Source organism: Liolophura sinensis, chromosome 1, assembly GCF_032854445.1.
Source record: "Liolophura sinensis isolate JHLJ2023 chromosome 1, CUHK_Ljap_v2, whole genome shotgun sequence".
Classification (NCBI taxonomy): domain Eukaryota; kingdom Metazoa; phylum Mollusca; class Polyplacophora; order Chitonida; family Chitonidae; genus Liolophura; species Liolophura sinensis.
The window spans coordinates 71,736,421-71,751,769 of NC_088295.1; the positions used below are offsets into that span (position 1 = coordinate 71,736,421).

Genomic DNA, 15,349 nt, shown 5'->3' on the forward strand with positions numbered 1-15,349 from the left:
CCAATGTCGATTGACGAGGTATCCTAGAATACTAATGGGTGTGGACAATACAAGCCAAATAGACTTAGGGCTCTTCTAGGATACACAGCTGACTTTGTGCAGAGTGGAGGCTTCGTCGATTCATGCATACATGTATGGGCATCAGCTTTAAAACTAAGTCATGTAAACCAGTTTATATTGCAGCTTTTTGGTAAATGCCATTCGAATGTCGTTTCTGACTTAAAGCAATGCCTTTCATATCATTTGGCTCGTCAAAACCAGACTAAAAGGGTATAATGTTGTGTCGCTTCACAAGGTTTTCTTCATCTGCAAGGGATCAAGAGATACATAACATCGTACCACGCACCTCAACTCGGTAATTGCACACGAGATTGGGGTAAAGTGCACTGCATCCAAAGAGGTTCGTACCCAAATAAGGAATGAATACCTGGATGTCGATGAGTTCGATTAGTCGGGTTAATATTACGGGTATAGGCATCAACTTTTTAAATCCCAATCAATGTACTTAACAACCTAAATTTATAAACACCAAGAGTAAAAGGCGTCACACTCCAGTTGTGACACAATTAAGACAAACGTAAGGCGAAAGACAATTGAAATGACAGTGTGATAAATGGCATCTGGTCACGCATAAAACAGCCAGCGAAAAAGCGACTTCGGTCAGAGTTTCACTCTGAAGTTCAAGGCAACACATTGATTGGAACATGCATATTAATTAGCACCTTGGCTTGGATACATTACAGACTTTATTTACACGTAATAAACAAACAACACTTACAGTATTTCACTTTCAGAAAGGAGACGGTAAACGCACTGTCAGGGCTCTGATGGGTAATGTAAATTAAGGTAAGACTATATGATATTGCATTCAACTTGGCGAATATCTGTTCAACAGCTATTTTATGAAGTCAAGATATAGTCTGAATAGGCCTAATGCCAGTCTAAGGGATTGGCCTGAACTATACACGTAACTTTAATGCACCGTGCGCGTGAGGTTCATTATGCCAGGTTTAATACTATGCGCGTAGGTCCTACACATCAACCATTCCAATGTGAATTGACATATTTGGCAGCCTGAATTTCACAACACAAATTCTCACGGCACCATCGCTACCGCGCAGTGGTAATACTGAAAAACTTAAGGTCAGATTTATATTATTATTTTATTAAAACAGTAAAGACGCTGCAATTGGCATCTGGTCAAACGTTTCCCGTAAAATACGGACACCCGACATTTACTCCAGTCAGCGTTTTATTCTTCAGTTCACAGTTCCAAATAGGAAGTTTATGGCTGGAAAAACGCGGAAAAATAACATGTAGTAAGCGAATAGCTTTCACACATTATATAAAAAATACAGCAGTTTACCTTTAGAAAAATTCAGCAGGAAATGCGTGTTACAATTACGGTAAACACGACGTCCATGCTTCAACGTGGATCAGCTAAAAGACGTCTATATCATGGCAAACAAGAAGGACGAATCAATGTAAACAATCAATAAATATTAATGTCCCATTTCCACACATGTACATCGACTTCTGTGATAAAAAATCTTCACAACATATCTGACTTCACATTTTATATCTAATAGATATATTTATACAAATACGAAATTATTTTGATGTACAGTCACTGTCTGTTGACATAGCGAACAACATGAGTCAGTTAAATGTATATATCGGTCATAGGACTAACGAGGTATGTGTTGACATGAAGTAAAAATTCTCCAGTTTGTAGATATCATATATTGTATCTGTTAACATAGAGTGAAAAAGTTCCCCATCCATGAGGAAGACCATGGGTGCTAAATAAATCTAAACAGACATGTTGTTAGTTTGGCTGTGACATTTGAAATTACATGTAAATGGAGGCGTGTAGTTATAAAGGCAAATAAATCTTAATACCAGTCTAATCCTAATAGTAATGGAAATCTTGTCCAGACTGAAGTCATTACTGGGCTTAACTGCTGATACACTATTGACAATTTGGCCGTGATAATATCCACTGGTCTTCCTATTTTTTTTTTTTTTGCCCTCACTACAGTGACGACATATATACGTGAAAATATGTGAAAGTTCTAAACAATATTCTGGAATAGCATATCATTCCAAATATCATAAGTGCAAGGTTGACAATTTTCACAGGTAAAAAATTATATCATTATCCAAGTTTCAAGTTGCTGATTACCACGTAATAAGCTGTATTCACAAACTTCTGGAGGAATCTAATGTGTGAGCACACGTTGGCTGTTTTCATCACCAAAACCTGAAAACTACAGCACAGGTTTCCTCTTGCATCAAACAAGGTGCACAAAACGCTAGCATACTGATAGTGTAGCATGTAAAACTTTTTGGGGTTCCTCATCATGCATATCTGCACCTGTCCCGGATGTCAAGTGTTGATTTTCATGAGCAGTGTAGACACTTGAAACCAATTTATTTCAAGGAGATGAAAGCAGAGGAACCAATGACAGATTGGCCATTTAAATTAAGCAGGTTTTAATTTTCACGTTTTTCAGGATAGAATCAGGTTTTAGTCCCTGTGTATTAGTGGTATGCTTGCAAGACCAGTGACTTGTGTTCAACACCTGACTAACCCCTTTTATGCCCTCAATGTCTCTGAAGAGTTGTTGGACATGTACTTGTATCTCCACTCTCCAGTGCCAAGTGCACATGCACATATACTTATATGCCTAACATTTTCCACCATTTCAAAGTCTTAAAACCATAAATAAATGGGAATAAAATAGTTTCACACTGGGTACACATCAGTGTAATCAGTCTTGCATCTCCAGAGTTACAGTTCATCATCAGATAAGAAACCCTCCAGTATTAAGGAGTTTTATTTCATTACCGTCATTCTCACACATATGCCCCTCCCCTTCATATATCATGACAGACACCTGCCACTCACACTGACTGCTTCTAATTCCTGCAATCTTTAAGAAACAATATCACGTTTTCTACTTGATTTAGAATAATGAAGGTTTTTGTATCTTAAAATTGGCGTTCACTACAGAGTGACAGGAGCCTGTAAAGAACATTATCAATAAACCACCATAATGTTCCATATTGTATGAAGGGGCTGGCAGTTTGTGTACAAATATACTGTAACCTGGAGACTGTATCACCGCCTCTCACAAAGATCACTTCTACACCTGCACTGTATATGAGGATACAGTGCTACCCATAGACTTGACCAATGTAAGAGCCTTATGAGGATCATGTAACCCTCAGTTCTCTGGACCAATCAGGAGGCTTGCTGTCATAGGCCACATCCATCACTCCTAAGGCACATGAGGCAGAGTTACCTACCCTGGCTTCTCCGTCAGCTACGGAGGCTGAAACTAAACCACACAACTTATTTTAAAACTCAGGACATTCCTTGTTTTTCAATTACCTCAACTGACTATAAAGGTATTCTATGATGAATTTTTTTTACCTTTAAACATGTCTTTAAAAACACCCATAGAATCTAAGCTCACGTCCTGCTGACAGTTGGCTGCTTGTCTGAGCATGGATCACTACATCTGTAACAGCTGTGATCATCTGGCCAAACTCCCACAAATCTCTACATCTGCTTATAGGCTAGCTTCTGTATATGATGTAGCAACTTCACACTTACATGTACTTAATGATTCTGTGGTACATTTACTGTTTTATTTTCTCTGTTCTAAACACCTATATAAATTCCTCACTTTACGACATACTCTGTTCATGATCTGAGCCATGCTAACAAACATCTGCTTCAAGATGGAGTGCAGACCCCTGGATCACGAAGCCATCTTAGACTTCAGTCAAACTATCAATCACTAGCCTTGGTATCTTCCTGTCAGTCATTTTAGCTGAAATTTATTTACAATAACTTACCCGAAATTTATGTTGTCAAGCAACAACTTGATCTTGTTACGTAAGTAATAGTTATTTTAAACTGATTTGAAATTTTGGCTTAAGTCTAAGATCACTTTGTGATCCATGGGTCAAATGTTTAAAAGTTTATTCAGATTTAGTACACTTTGAAAAACCAATACTTCATCAGCATAGCTCTAAAAACTGTGGGTAGCTGCACATGGAGATGGTGTTCTATATCGCACCTACACTCACAACAAATTCTATCAAATTTCTTGATAACTTTCAGACAATTTGGACAGTCATTATTTATCTGACTGATATTCTTCCAATTTTCTAATCGTGAATTAGATTTTCATCAAATTATAGGAATTGCTCATCATTCTACAACATGCACAACGAAGTTAGCATAATTCCCATGACAACATTTCCATCACTAATCTGCATCAATAGTTAGTTTTAGTGCTCAGAAATTTTGGTTTTAACAGATTTCCCTTAGTAGTTATTATTAATACTTGTTGCAGACATTTTTTTTAACACTATAAAATGATGGCCTATACCAGATGTTGATGACATGATAAACCTCAACAGGCAGCTCACCTGAGTCATCATCAGCTGATGCAGACACCTGTCCACTGGACACGTCTCTCTCCCCCAGAGGTGATGTTTTACTGAAGGGATTTTCCAGCAGCCATAACACACGCCTCACTTCAGAGAAGTCCCCCATCTCAGCTGCAGTTATGGCATTCTGAGCGATGTAATTCCTCAGTATAAATCTGACAACATAAAACCAACAACAGCTTTGATTTATTGATTTATTTATTTATTTCATTGGTGTTTTACACTGTACTCACGGATATTTCACTGATACGACGGCAGCCAGCATTATGGTGGGAGGAAACCGGGCGTAGCCCGAAGGAGACCCATGACCATTCACAGGCTGCTGCCAGACCTTCCCACATACAGCCAGAGAGGAAGCCAGCATGAGCTGGACTTGAACTCACAGCGACTGCATTGGTGAGAGGCTCCTGGGTCATGACACTGCGCTAGCGCGTTAACCAACTGAGCCACAGAGGCCCCCAACAACAGCTTTGAGAATCTTGGACAACAATCTCTACGTTTTAACATCAACACAAAAAGTACATAAACAGAAGTAATGCTTGAAGAGTATATTGTACAAAACAAAATACACTGACTGCAAGAAATTTATTTAACCATACTACTGATAAAAGGCTGTATACTTGAATATTCAGTAAATTTATTTGTTTAATGATTTGACATAATGACATTATGTATGATGCTGCACTCAGTAGATACATGTAGCGCTTGACACAGGTAGAATCTACCCAGAACTATTAAATAGCCTTTGCAGAAACCATATGACCTGCTTGAGTGAGCCTGTATTCTCTCCCTTTACTTGGGATTTGTACGGGCCTGTATTTTCTCCCCTTACATGGGGTTTGTAAGGGTCTGTACTCCCCTCCACCCCCACTTACCTGGGGTTTGTATGGGTCTGTACTCCCCTCCACCCCACTTACCTGGGGTTTGTATTAGCCTGTACTCTCTCCCCTTGCCTGGGATTTGCATGGGTCTGAACTCCCCTCCACCCCACTTACCTTGGGTTTGTAAGGGTCTGTACTCCCCTCCACCCCACTTACCTGGGGTTTGTATTAGCCTGTATTCTCTCCCCTTACCTGGGGTTTGTATGGGTCTGTACTCCCCTCCACCCCACTTACCTGGGGTTTGCCTGTATTCTCTCCCCTTACCTGGGGTTTGTATGGGTCTGTACTCCCCTACACCCCACTTACCTGGGTCTGTATTAGCCTGTATTCTCTCCCCTTACCTGGGGTTTGTATGGGACTGTACTCCCCTCCACCCCACATACCTGTGGTCTGTATTAGCCCGTATTCTCCCCACTTACCTTGGGTTTGTATGGGTCTGTACTCCCCTACACTCCACTTACCTGGGGTCTGTATTAGCCTGTATTCTCTCCCCTTACCTGGGGTTTGTATGAGTCTGTACTCCCCTCTACCCCACTTACCTGGGTTATGTATTAGCCTGTATTCTCCCCCCTTACCTGGGGTTTGTATGGGTCTGTACTCCCCTCTACCCCACTTACCTGGGGTATGTATTAGCCTATATTCTCTCCCCTTACCTGGGGTTTCTATGGGTCTGTACTCCCCTCCACCCAACTTACTTGGGGTTTGTATTAGCCTGTATTCTCTCCCCTAACCTGGGGTTTGTATGGGTCTGTACTCCCCTCCATCCCACTTACCTGGGGTTTGTAGAGTCCATCACCTCCACTCTCTGCCTGTTCACGGCCTCACAGTCTTCTCCCTCACCTTCCAGCCTTAGTCTGTCACAGTACACAGATAACCAATCCTTCCACAGCTTTTCATTACTTTCCCGTTGATTATCTTCACTCACACCCTACAACACATATTTTATGGTACTGAAACTGAAAAATTTAGGTATTTCGTGTGATAAAAATCACACATAAACACAACAGAATTCTGTGTCAAATAATGTGCAACATTACACACAACACACAAGGTAGAAACAAAACAGTATAGAGACTTGGGTGAAGTATACACATCCAGGATTTACTTTAGTTACAATTTAAAATTTTAAGTAAAACAATTTTTAACAAAAACATGTAGTAAATATAATATCAGGAATTAAATCAACATTTCAACTTCTTGGATCATAAACTATGCACCATGATGAAAGTTTAAATTTTGACTTAAATCAGAAATTGCTCCGTCGAAATGCCTCCTGTCAGTAAGAAAGAAAACCCCCAAAAACAACAATCTTCAATTTTTATCTGAATCATTAGGTTTAAGTATGCACAAAATTATTCAAATTATACTGCATTCCTACCATCATTTGCTACCTGTACAATAATCACCATCCATATGATTGAAGCATAATAGGGTCAGACTCACTTGTAACTCCTTGACTTTCTCTATCCTCTGAAGCTCCTGTAGGACTGACCGTTGTGCTCCTCCTAGCTGACTCAGCAGTTCTGGGTTAGACTGTAGGATCATCACAAACATCTGAAATTGTCTGCAGGAAACAGCACGTAGTATAGAATCAGGCTTCTCTATTCACCTGTACATCTTTGCTAGTCTAAATCTGTCTTCAATTAAAAGCCTTTATTGCAAATTAATATTAAGATGACATGGTTAAAAAAAGACATGCCTGGTATTTCAAATACATGAAACAGTGTCTTGTACATTTGAGTGGTTAACTATGTCCTTGAAAAGGAATAAATCATTTAGAAACTATTCAGTCACACATTTTCACACTTTCTTCATGTTTGAAACCATTACCATGCTGCTGAGGGCAGAAAGTTTTTGTGTATTGTCTTCTGATTTGTTTTTCCTGAAAATTAAATAAACACTTGTAATGAGCAACAAGCTTCTTACTGATGAATTTTATGAAGTACGTATGTGATCTCAGTTTCTAACAAGTTGTGTTTAAAGGGCATAACGTTCTTATACCTTGGGTCCATGCGAGGCTTTGACACTGCCTTTCGCAGTTCTGCTATGGTAGAACATTGGGACAGAATGTACTGTAACACCTCAGCCTTTTTCTGTTCATGTTCATCACATCCTGGTAGGGGGAGGTCACTCAAACAGCGAAATGTGTTAGTGAAGTCAGCTGACGTCTTGTGCATGGTGTCCAAGAAATTAGCCACAAGATCCCTGTCAAAATAAAAATACCAAAAAGTTGTTTCCTCAAATCAAAACATAAACTAAAAGTCATTAACTATAATATAGCAAAAAAATAAACTCCTTTAAAAAAATCAGGTGCCAGAATGTAAATTAAAAAAGCACTAAACTAAGTGTATGTTAAGGCTGAATTTATGTTAAAATGTGTAAACGATTAGAGTCCACATTTATCATTTACTGATTGCTACCCCTGTATATATTGTTTAATTGAGTTTGAAAAATTATTTAAATAGGGTACATTAATCAGAGTAATACAGCACTTAAAATCATTAGATAATGAGGCTGGTTTCACACCTTTTTATGAGCTGTCAGAGCTTCGCCATTTAGCTCAAAAAAGCTACAGTACAAGAGTGACAACAAGCATATCCAAATTCTTCCAAACTGGTTTTCAGCCCTGAATACGGTTACAAAAACAGGTAATCAAAGAACCCTGGAGTTATTTTTTTCCAAGTTTCCAGACAATTTGACCCTCAGGAAAACGTGGATTAACAAAACAAAACAGAAAGATTTTGTACCCTCAAAAGATAGCTGCATCTGCTCTTGCCATTTATCATCTGAAATTTATGAGAGAAATACAGCTAGCTGGTCTTGAAAAGATTTGGTTACAGTCGACTAAACCTCAAACTTAACTAAACATAAAACTGATAGACAGCAAATCTCTGTACACTAACGCCGACATCCACATTTATATTGTACGTGACTATACATAGCATACATGTGAGCTATTCGGAATGCCGCCAATAACAAGCAGTTGTCTTCACATACAAGTATGAATTTAGAATACCTCGGGGGAATTGAATGATGTTTGTTATGATCCAGACAGAGGGAAAGAATAGTGAATAAAACATATGAAATGCCTTGCCAAAGATCAAATTCAATGTCTGAATACCCGCAATCTGAAGTTTAGCCAGAGATGCCAGTCATAAATTGGAATTTTAACGTCCTCCATTATGGGCTCAAATTGATACAGCAATATATTTGCTTTTGGCATATAGAATCCATGTCGAATTGACAGCGTTTTAGGCTAGCTACACTTGGACTGGCCATCCTTGACATCACCGACTGAGTCACAACAGGCAGCCAGTTGGAGATCAACTGGGGCAGTAAATCTAGCCATAAAAATAAAGCCATTAGTAAATTTCTCAGAAACCCTCCTGTTAATGTACTATTTAAACTGATTAAAATCTTTATAATTAGGACCACTAGCTAAATCTGGACACTACTGCTTTAAGAAACCAAATAACTGAACATTGTGAGATTACATTTACATGTACTTACTTGTCCATATCATCCACTCTCTTTATCAATCCAAACTGTAAATCACAAGGTTCCAAAATTATACATATAATATGTTAATTTAAATATCTATCAAGCAAACACATTGGCATCCTATGTGAACTGGTCACTGTTGTACGGTCTGATAGAAATGACAGAATATGGAGTAGGGGAGACTACTCTGTCTATGATTACTGTTAAATTGACATGCATGAAGGGAGACTACTCTGTCGGACAAGCGATATAATGTTTGTTTTCCATAAAAAATACCATGAATTGCATTTTCTTTCAAAAGTACAAATAATGGATTAGACAGTACTTCTCCTGCAAAGAAGCCATACAAATGGTAATATAAATGAAATGATCAACAGTAATTTAAACAGACAGCCTACCTTTTTCCTCATTTTCTCCAGGTAATGTTTATCATACACTTCCATGAAGCTGTCCAATGCAGGGGTTGTCACGCTCAATGGAACAGCCATATGGATGGCTTCTGCTAACTTCAGGCAGTTCCACTTACAGATCTCTGGCTGCTGGTCATATGCATATCTGCCACCATCATCTATGAGGAAAGACCAACAGTCACCACGATGAGAAAATCAAATGTGCTGCAGAAAAATGTGACCACATAACAACAGGATTACTGATCAATTATTTGCCTTTTGGCAGAATTTTGCTACTGGCCATGTCACACTGTATTTACTACTACAAAGATATCCTGGTAGATACATACATACTTACCAGAGCCATTACAAATGTAGCCCGGATCATAGGCATCCATGAAGCCATAAGGCCCATAGTCTATAGTCACACCTACAGCACTCATGTTGTCCGTGTTCAGTACTCTGATATCAGAATATTAAAAACCGATGACTTAAGCTTGTAAAGATGTAGCAAAAAGCAATATCAAACACAACAGCTTATCATTAATTTATGGTACATTATCCTGAATTCTATCAAAAATATGACATAAGTTAGAGAACTAACCCACTTCAGAAATACAAAGATGTTACAATATTTAGAAGCTTTCATCTGCTAAGATAACACTTTAGCAAATGTGGTATATGATGTAACAATAAAGCAGAATTGTCATATTCAATGAACAAACTACATGTAAATTAAAGCAATTAAAGTTATTGTGAAGACAATATAATTTGTGGAGGTAATCTGACACATACCCGTGGCAGAATCCTACACACTGCCAGTCTGCCACCAGTCTGGCTGTTCGTTGTATTATCTCCTTAAAGAACTCCAAGTAAGCTGTTTGCTTGTCTGCTCCATGCACTTCCCATATCTTAAATGAAACATTTCTATACATATAAAAGTAGCCACATAAATTCATCTTAGACATGCTATGCTTTGCACACAGCTCACCTAATATCTTAGAATATCTCTGTAACATCTAAATGTTAAAATGGCAAAAATCAGTTATTCATTATATAACATTGGCTGACGACAAGATCTTCATTTATAAAAGCAGATTTGACAGTGTGGTCAAACATAGTAAGATAAGTTTAGGATATGAATAAAACCATTCTGAGCTGGTTTGATGAAATGTCATTCACTAATTTTCAGTTAAATGTGTCATTAAAACTGTTGCCACACATTTCATTTATACGTTGAGTTATTTCCCTTAAGGCAATATGTATTATTGCTGAGATTGTATATTTCCATTTCTTTTATCAGATTGTCAACTAGTCGACATCCTATTTTCCCAACAAAAATGTAGTGAGAAAAAAGCTAAAATTCAAGATGGACAATTGAAAACTATGCTCATAAGTGCTTTTACTATATGAGTCTATTTCTATGATAGTGCTTACCATATGTTACAGCTTAAAAATTGACTGACTTTTACAGTGAGCTGCAGACAAATAGTCTGTCCAGTTCCACAACTTAAAGGTGGACAAAACATAAAAATCACATAAAGTTCAGATCAAAGAGTACAATAAGTTAGTTGAAAATATGGTCCTCAATATTTTTTTGCTATTTCTATAAAGAGAAAATGACAGTTTAAAATAATTGTTGTATGGTTGGTATTCGGGACCTCCTCCAAAAGTAAAACAAAATTTTTAAAAAAGAATTTCTACACAAAAGATCATAAAAGCATTAAAATAATTTTCTTTTAAATTCTACTCAGTTCTATACAGTATCAAATACACAACCTGAGGATAAAATGTCTTGACAGTGTAATCCAACATCTGGGTGAGAATATCTGACCTCCCAACACTTGGGCCTTTTCTACCTGTCACACCATCCATGGGCTTGAAGATTTCAAAGGAACCAAATCTGCTCAAAAATTGAACGACTGACAATGTATGAATTTCAACACATTTCAAATTTTTAAATATCGACAGCAATGACATATATGATGATTCCGTTGAGCTGTAAGAAATATTTAGTCTTCAAAATTTCTAGACTCTGAACTATATATAATCTTTCAGTGGCATTTACAAATTGGTGGTATAACATTATACCAGTAATATCAGTTTACTTAGGCATCAGAACAACGCATACACTGAATTTATGTATGACCTATACGCTTAAATCCTGGATGTATTATTGTTACCTTAGAAATGTGGGAGCGATTCTCAAGACCAAGGTGCACTTTTCATTGATTGGATTCCCACTGTAAAAGATGTCCCGAACAACAGTACTCTCTGATGTAACACATGTGCCAGCACGAGTGGTTGGAATACCAAGAAAGTGCATTGCCTGCAAATATTAACATAGACCACATGGGAGCAAGATGTCATTTCTTGTCAAACATACCACAGCTGTGGGAATGAAGGAAAACAGCAGAGTGACTTAGATATAGTAAGTAAACATCTGACCAATAAATATCATTAATTTTATCCCTGATGAATTGATTAAATCTTTATCTCAATGTGGTTTTATATGTGTATAGCGCACCGTCCAAGTCCCGCAGACATCAGAAAAGCACTACCCTAATTCTTCTAATTTTTGGGACTCCCGGTGTTCTATTTTAAGCCAATATACAGGCAACTGTAGCAGGAATATTTAGTTTCTTTTCTTTTTTTCACATGGTTAGTACATCTTATGAGCAACATATTCATATCTTTACCTTTCCAAAAAACTGAGAAATATCTGTCCTAAAAATCAGAAGAAATGGGGTATTATTTCATTCGTATTTGAATTCCAATACCTCGCTGCAGAGAAACTCCCTGATGGTGCTCCTCAGCACCTTCCTGCCGTCAGCTGACCTGGAGTAGGGGGTGGGGCCAGCACCCTTCAGTTGGATTTCCCATCTCTCTCCCTTCTTGTTGATAACCTCCCCAAGGTACCTTCAGTAACACACATGTACACTATGAACACTGACATTATATCAATGACATGTCATTACCTTCATACATGAGTTTATTCCTTGTTTTGGGTTTTTGTTGTTTGTTTTTTCTCACTTTTCTGTCTTGCTATGGCCATTGATGGATCATCATGTATTGGCTGTTTGAACGCCTTGACTATTAATAGGCGCACTGGATACAATATAGACAACTATATAATCCTACTCTCGAAAGAGTGAGTGAGTGAGTGCTTGGGGTTAAACATCATACTTAACAATTTTTCAGTCATATGACAATGATACTCTTAAAAAGTGATTAACATTGGCCAGCTTAATGAGTGGTTTGTGTGTATCTGACAATTTCACATATAAATAGTGAGTGTCAGGAAGAATAGTTTTAGCCGATTATTAAATACTTTAAAGGTCTGTGAAGCAAAACTTTTGTAAATTTACTGATATTTTCCCTACTTTTAAAAAAGGTTTTAGAGATTCTGATGAATTGTTGACTGAGTTGATCAGCTTAGGCTCTATGTTCTATTCCAGCTCATGCTGGCTCCCTCTCGGGTTGTACGTGGGATGGTCTATTCACAACCTGCAGATGGTCATGGGTTTCCCCCAGGCCTCTGCCTCGTTTCCTCCCACTATAATGCTAGGCACACCGTTGGAATAAGAGAAATATTCTTGAATACGACATATAATAAAACTCCAATGACATAAAAAAATACAATAAGTCAGCTCAGTGGAAAAGTGTTATCCTATGTGTGGTCTAGCCATAATTAAGTAGGATGACATATTGGTCAATGATCCTTACATTGCTGCTCCATCTCCAAGCTGACCAGAGAAATGGCCAAACTGATGACCACAGTAACAATGAGCTGCTGTCTCTGAGCCTTTCAATGTGGCATTTCCACTGAAGAAGTCCACGGCCTCGGATCTCTGTAACTGATCCTCGCCTAAATCAAGCAGCTCCATTGCTGGGGTTGAATAGGCCACCATCACTGGGCTTTCCACGGGCGTCGGCTTCACCCTGGAGAAACAGGCACCGGGCACCTGCCGAACGTAATTCTCTTCCTCACTATCAATTGGCAGACATCGCAACGCCAAATTATCAAACTTAAGTGTTTCAAAAGTTGCCATGCCGTTTCTTCGCCGGTAACGTTTAGATGACAAGACAGAAAATGTTTTGATTTGTTGTTTATTGCTCAGGTTTTCTTTGCATTGCGAGGTCGTAGCAGACGATCTGCTAAATGTAAATCCCGTTTTGCGCAGCTCACTCAAAATGCGATGAACAAGACATCTAAACATTGACCTCTGTCCTCTGCCACCTTTTCCAATAAATCAAAATAAACACACCTTGTCCATGATTACAACCGTAACTCAAAAATCTTGTTTTCACCCGTGTATTTGGCCTGAAGTTCAACAGTACTCGTCAGCCTACATCCACGAGGGGAACGGAAGTACATCCACCAGGAGAACGGACATCCATCAGGAGGACGGTGTAGTGCGCATGACCACACATATGGCGCGAAATGTAAAGTAGTGGGATATAGTTACACATTTGTGTTCACTAAAAAGACATACGGATTATATCACTGTATATCTCATACTATTAACTTAAATTTTATTTACTACAGGGCTTCTCCAAATGATCGAACTATAGACAACAGATGATGAATAAGACAAGGTACCTTATAAATTATCGGTATAAATTATCGAACTATCGAAGACAGATGATGAATAAGACAAGGTATTCTATATCATAATAACCCAAAAGACCACGGCCTCTCCAGACCCGTTGTCCCGACATGCGGTTCATAGGCCTGTAGGACTATACAATATACAGGTACTTGGCAAGACGGTTGTTTTCCCCCGGCATCTATATAAAATGTGCCTAATTTACCTTCATATAGATATAAAGTACAACATCCATACGGAGGACGGTGGCTATTTTAACTTCCTGCAGGTATACAGTACAACATCCATGAGGAGGACGGTGGCTAATTTAACTTCCTGCAGGTATCAGGTACAACATCCACGAGGTGGACGGTGGCTAATTTACCTTCCTACTGTTATAAGGTAGAACATCCACGAGGAGGACGGTGACTAATTTACCTTTCTGCAGGTGTGATGTACAACATCCACGAGGAGGACGGTGGCTAATTTACCTTTCTGCAGGTGTGAAGTACAACATCCATGAGGAGGAAGGTGACTAATTTAACTTCCTGCAGGTGTAAAGTACAACATCCACGAGGAGGACGGTGACTAATTTACCTTTCTGCAGGTGTAAAATACAACATCCACGAGAAGGACGGTGACTAATTTACCTTTCTGCAGGTGTAAAGTACAACATCCATGAGGAGGACGTTGGCTAGTTTACTTTCCTATAGGTATAAAGTACAACATCCACGAGGAGGACGGTGGCTAATTTACCTTCCTCCAGGTATCAGGAACAACATCCACGAGGAGGACGGTGGGTGATTTACCTTCCTGCAGGTATAAAGTACAAAATCCACGAGGAGGACGGGGACTAATTTACCTTCCTCCAGGTATCAAGAACAAAATCCACGAGGAGGACGGTGGATGCTTTACCTTCATATAGTTATAAAGTACAACATCCACGAGGAAAACGGTGGCTAATTTACCTGCCTATAGGTATAAAGTACAACATCCACATGGAAGACGGTGGCTAGTTTACATCCCTATATGTATAAAGTACAACATCCACGAGGAGGACGGTGGATAATTTACCTTCCTGCAGGTATAAAGTACAACATCCACGAGGAGGACGGTGACTAATTTATGTTCCTATAGGCATAAAGTACAACAACCACGAAGCGGACGGTGACTAATTTAACTTCCTGCAGGTGTAAAGAACAACATCCACGAGGAGGACGGTGGCTAATTTACCTTTCTGCAGGTGTAAAGTACAACATCCACGAGAAGGACGGTGACTAATTTACCTTTCTTCAGGTGTAGAGTACAACATCCATGAGGAGGACGGTGGCTAGTTTACTTTCCTATAGGTATAAAGTACAACATCCATGAGGAGGACGGTGACTAAATTACCTTTCTGCAGGTGTAAAGTACAACATCCATGAGGAGGACAGTGACTAATTTACCTTTCTGCAGGTGTAGAGTACAATATCCACAAGGAGGACGGTGGCTAATTTACCTTCTGCAGGTGTGAAGTACAACA

At 38.8% G+C, this 15,349-nt stretch overlaps 1 protein-coding gene across 1 annotated transcript; it reads right to left on the reverse strand.

Moving 5' to 3' along the window:
* Positions 1-1,144: 1,144 nt before the first annotated feature.
* On the reverse strand, positions 1,145-13,564 carry LOC135470888 (protein adenylyltransferase SelO, mitochondrial-like). The gene is made up of 13 exons (XM_064749941.1): positions 12,965-13,564; positions 12,019-12,157; positions 11,422-11,567; positions 11,018-11,141; positions 10,034-10,149; positions 9,597-9,700; positions 9,248-9,417; positions 8,859-8,893; positions 7,350-7,553; positions 6,792-6,912; positions 6,122-6,276; positions 4,447-4,622; positions 1,145-3,344 (listed from the first exon to the last, which is right to left on the reverse strand). Exons 1-13 carry the CDS (start codon positions 13,456-13,458, stop codon positions 3,220-3,222), a joined length of 2,109 nt encoding a protein of 702 aa, XP_064606011.1. The 5' UTR covers positions 13,459-13,564; the 3' UTR covers positions 1,145-3,219.
* Positions 13,565-15,349: the final 1,785 nt, after the last annotated feature.

Bases quoted from the DNA above. Each gene is read 5' to 3' on its own strand.
- LOC135470888 (XM_064749941.1), bottom strand. From the start codon at position 13,458: ATGTTTAGATGTCTTGTTCATCGCATTTTGAGTGAGCTGCGCAAAACG. The intron at 9,701-10,033 runs GTATGTGTCAGA...TTCTGATATCAG, and splicing joins TGTGTAGGATTCTGCCACGG to AGTACTGAACACGGACAACA. The intron at 8,894-9,247 runs GTAGGCTGTCTG...TGTGATTTACAG, and splicing joins TGGAGAAAATGAGGAAAAAG to TTTGGATTGATAAAGAGAGT.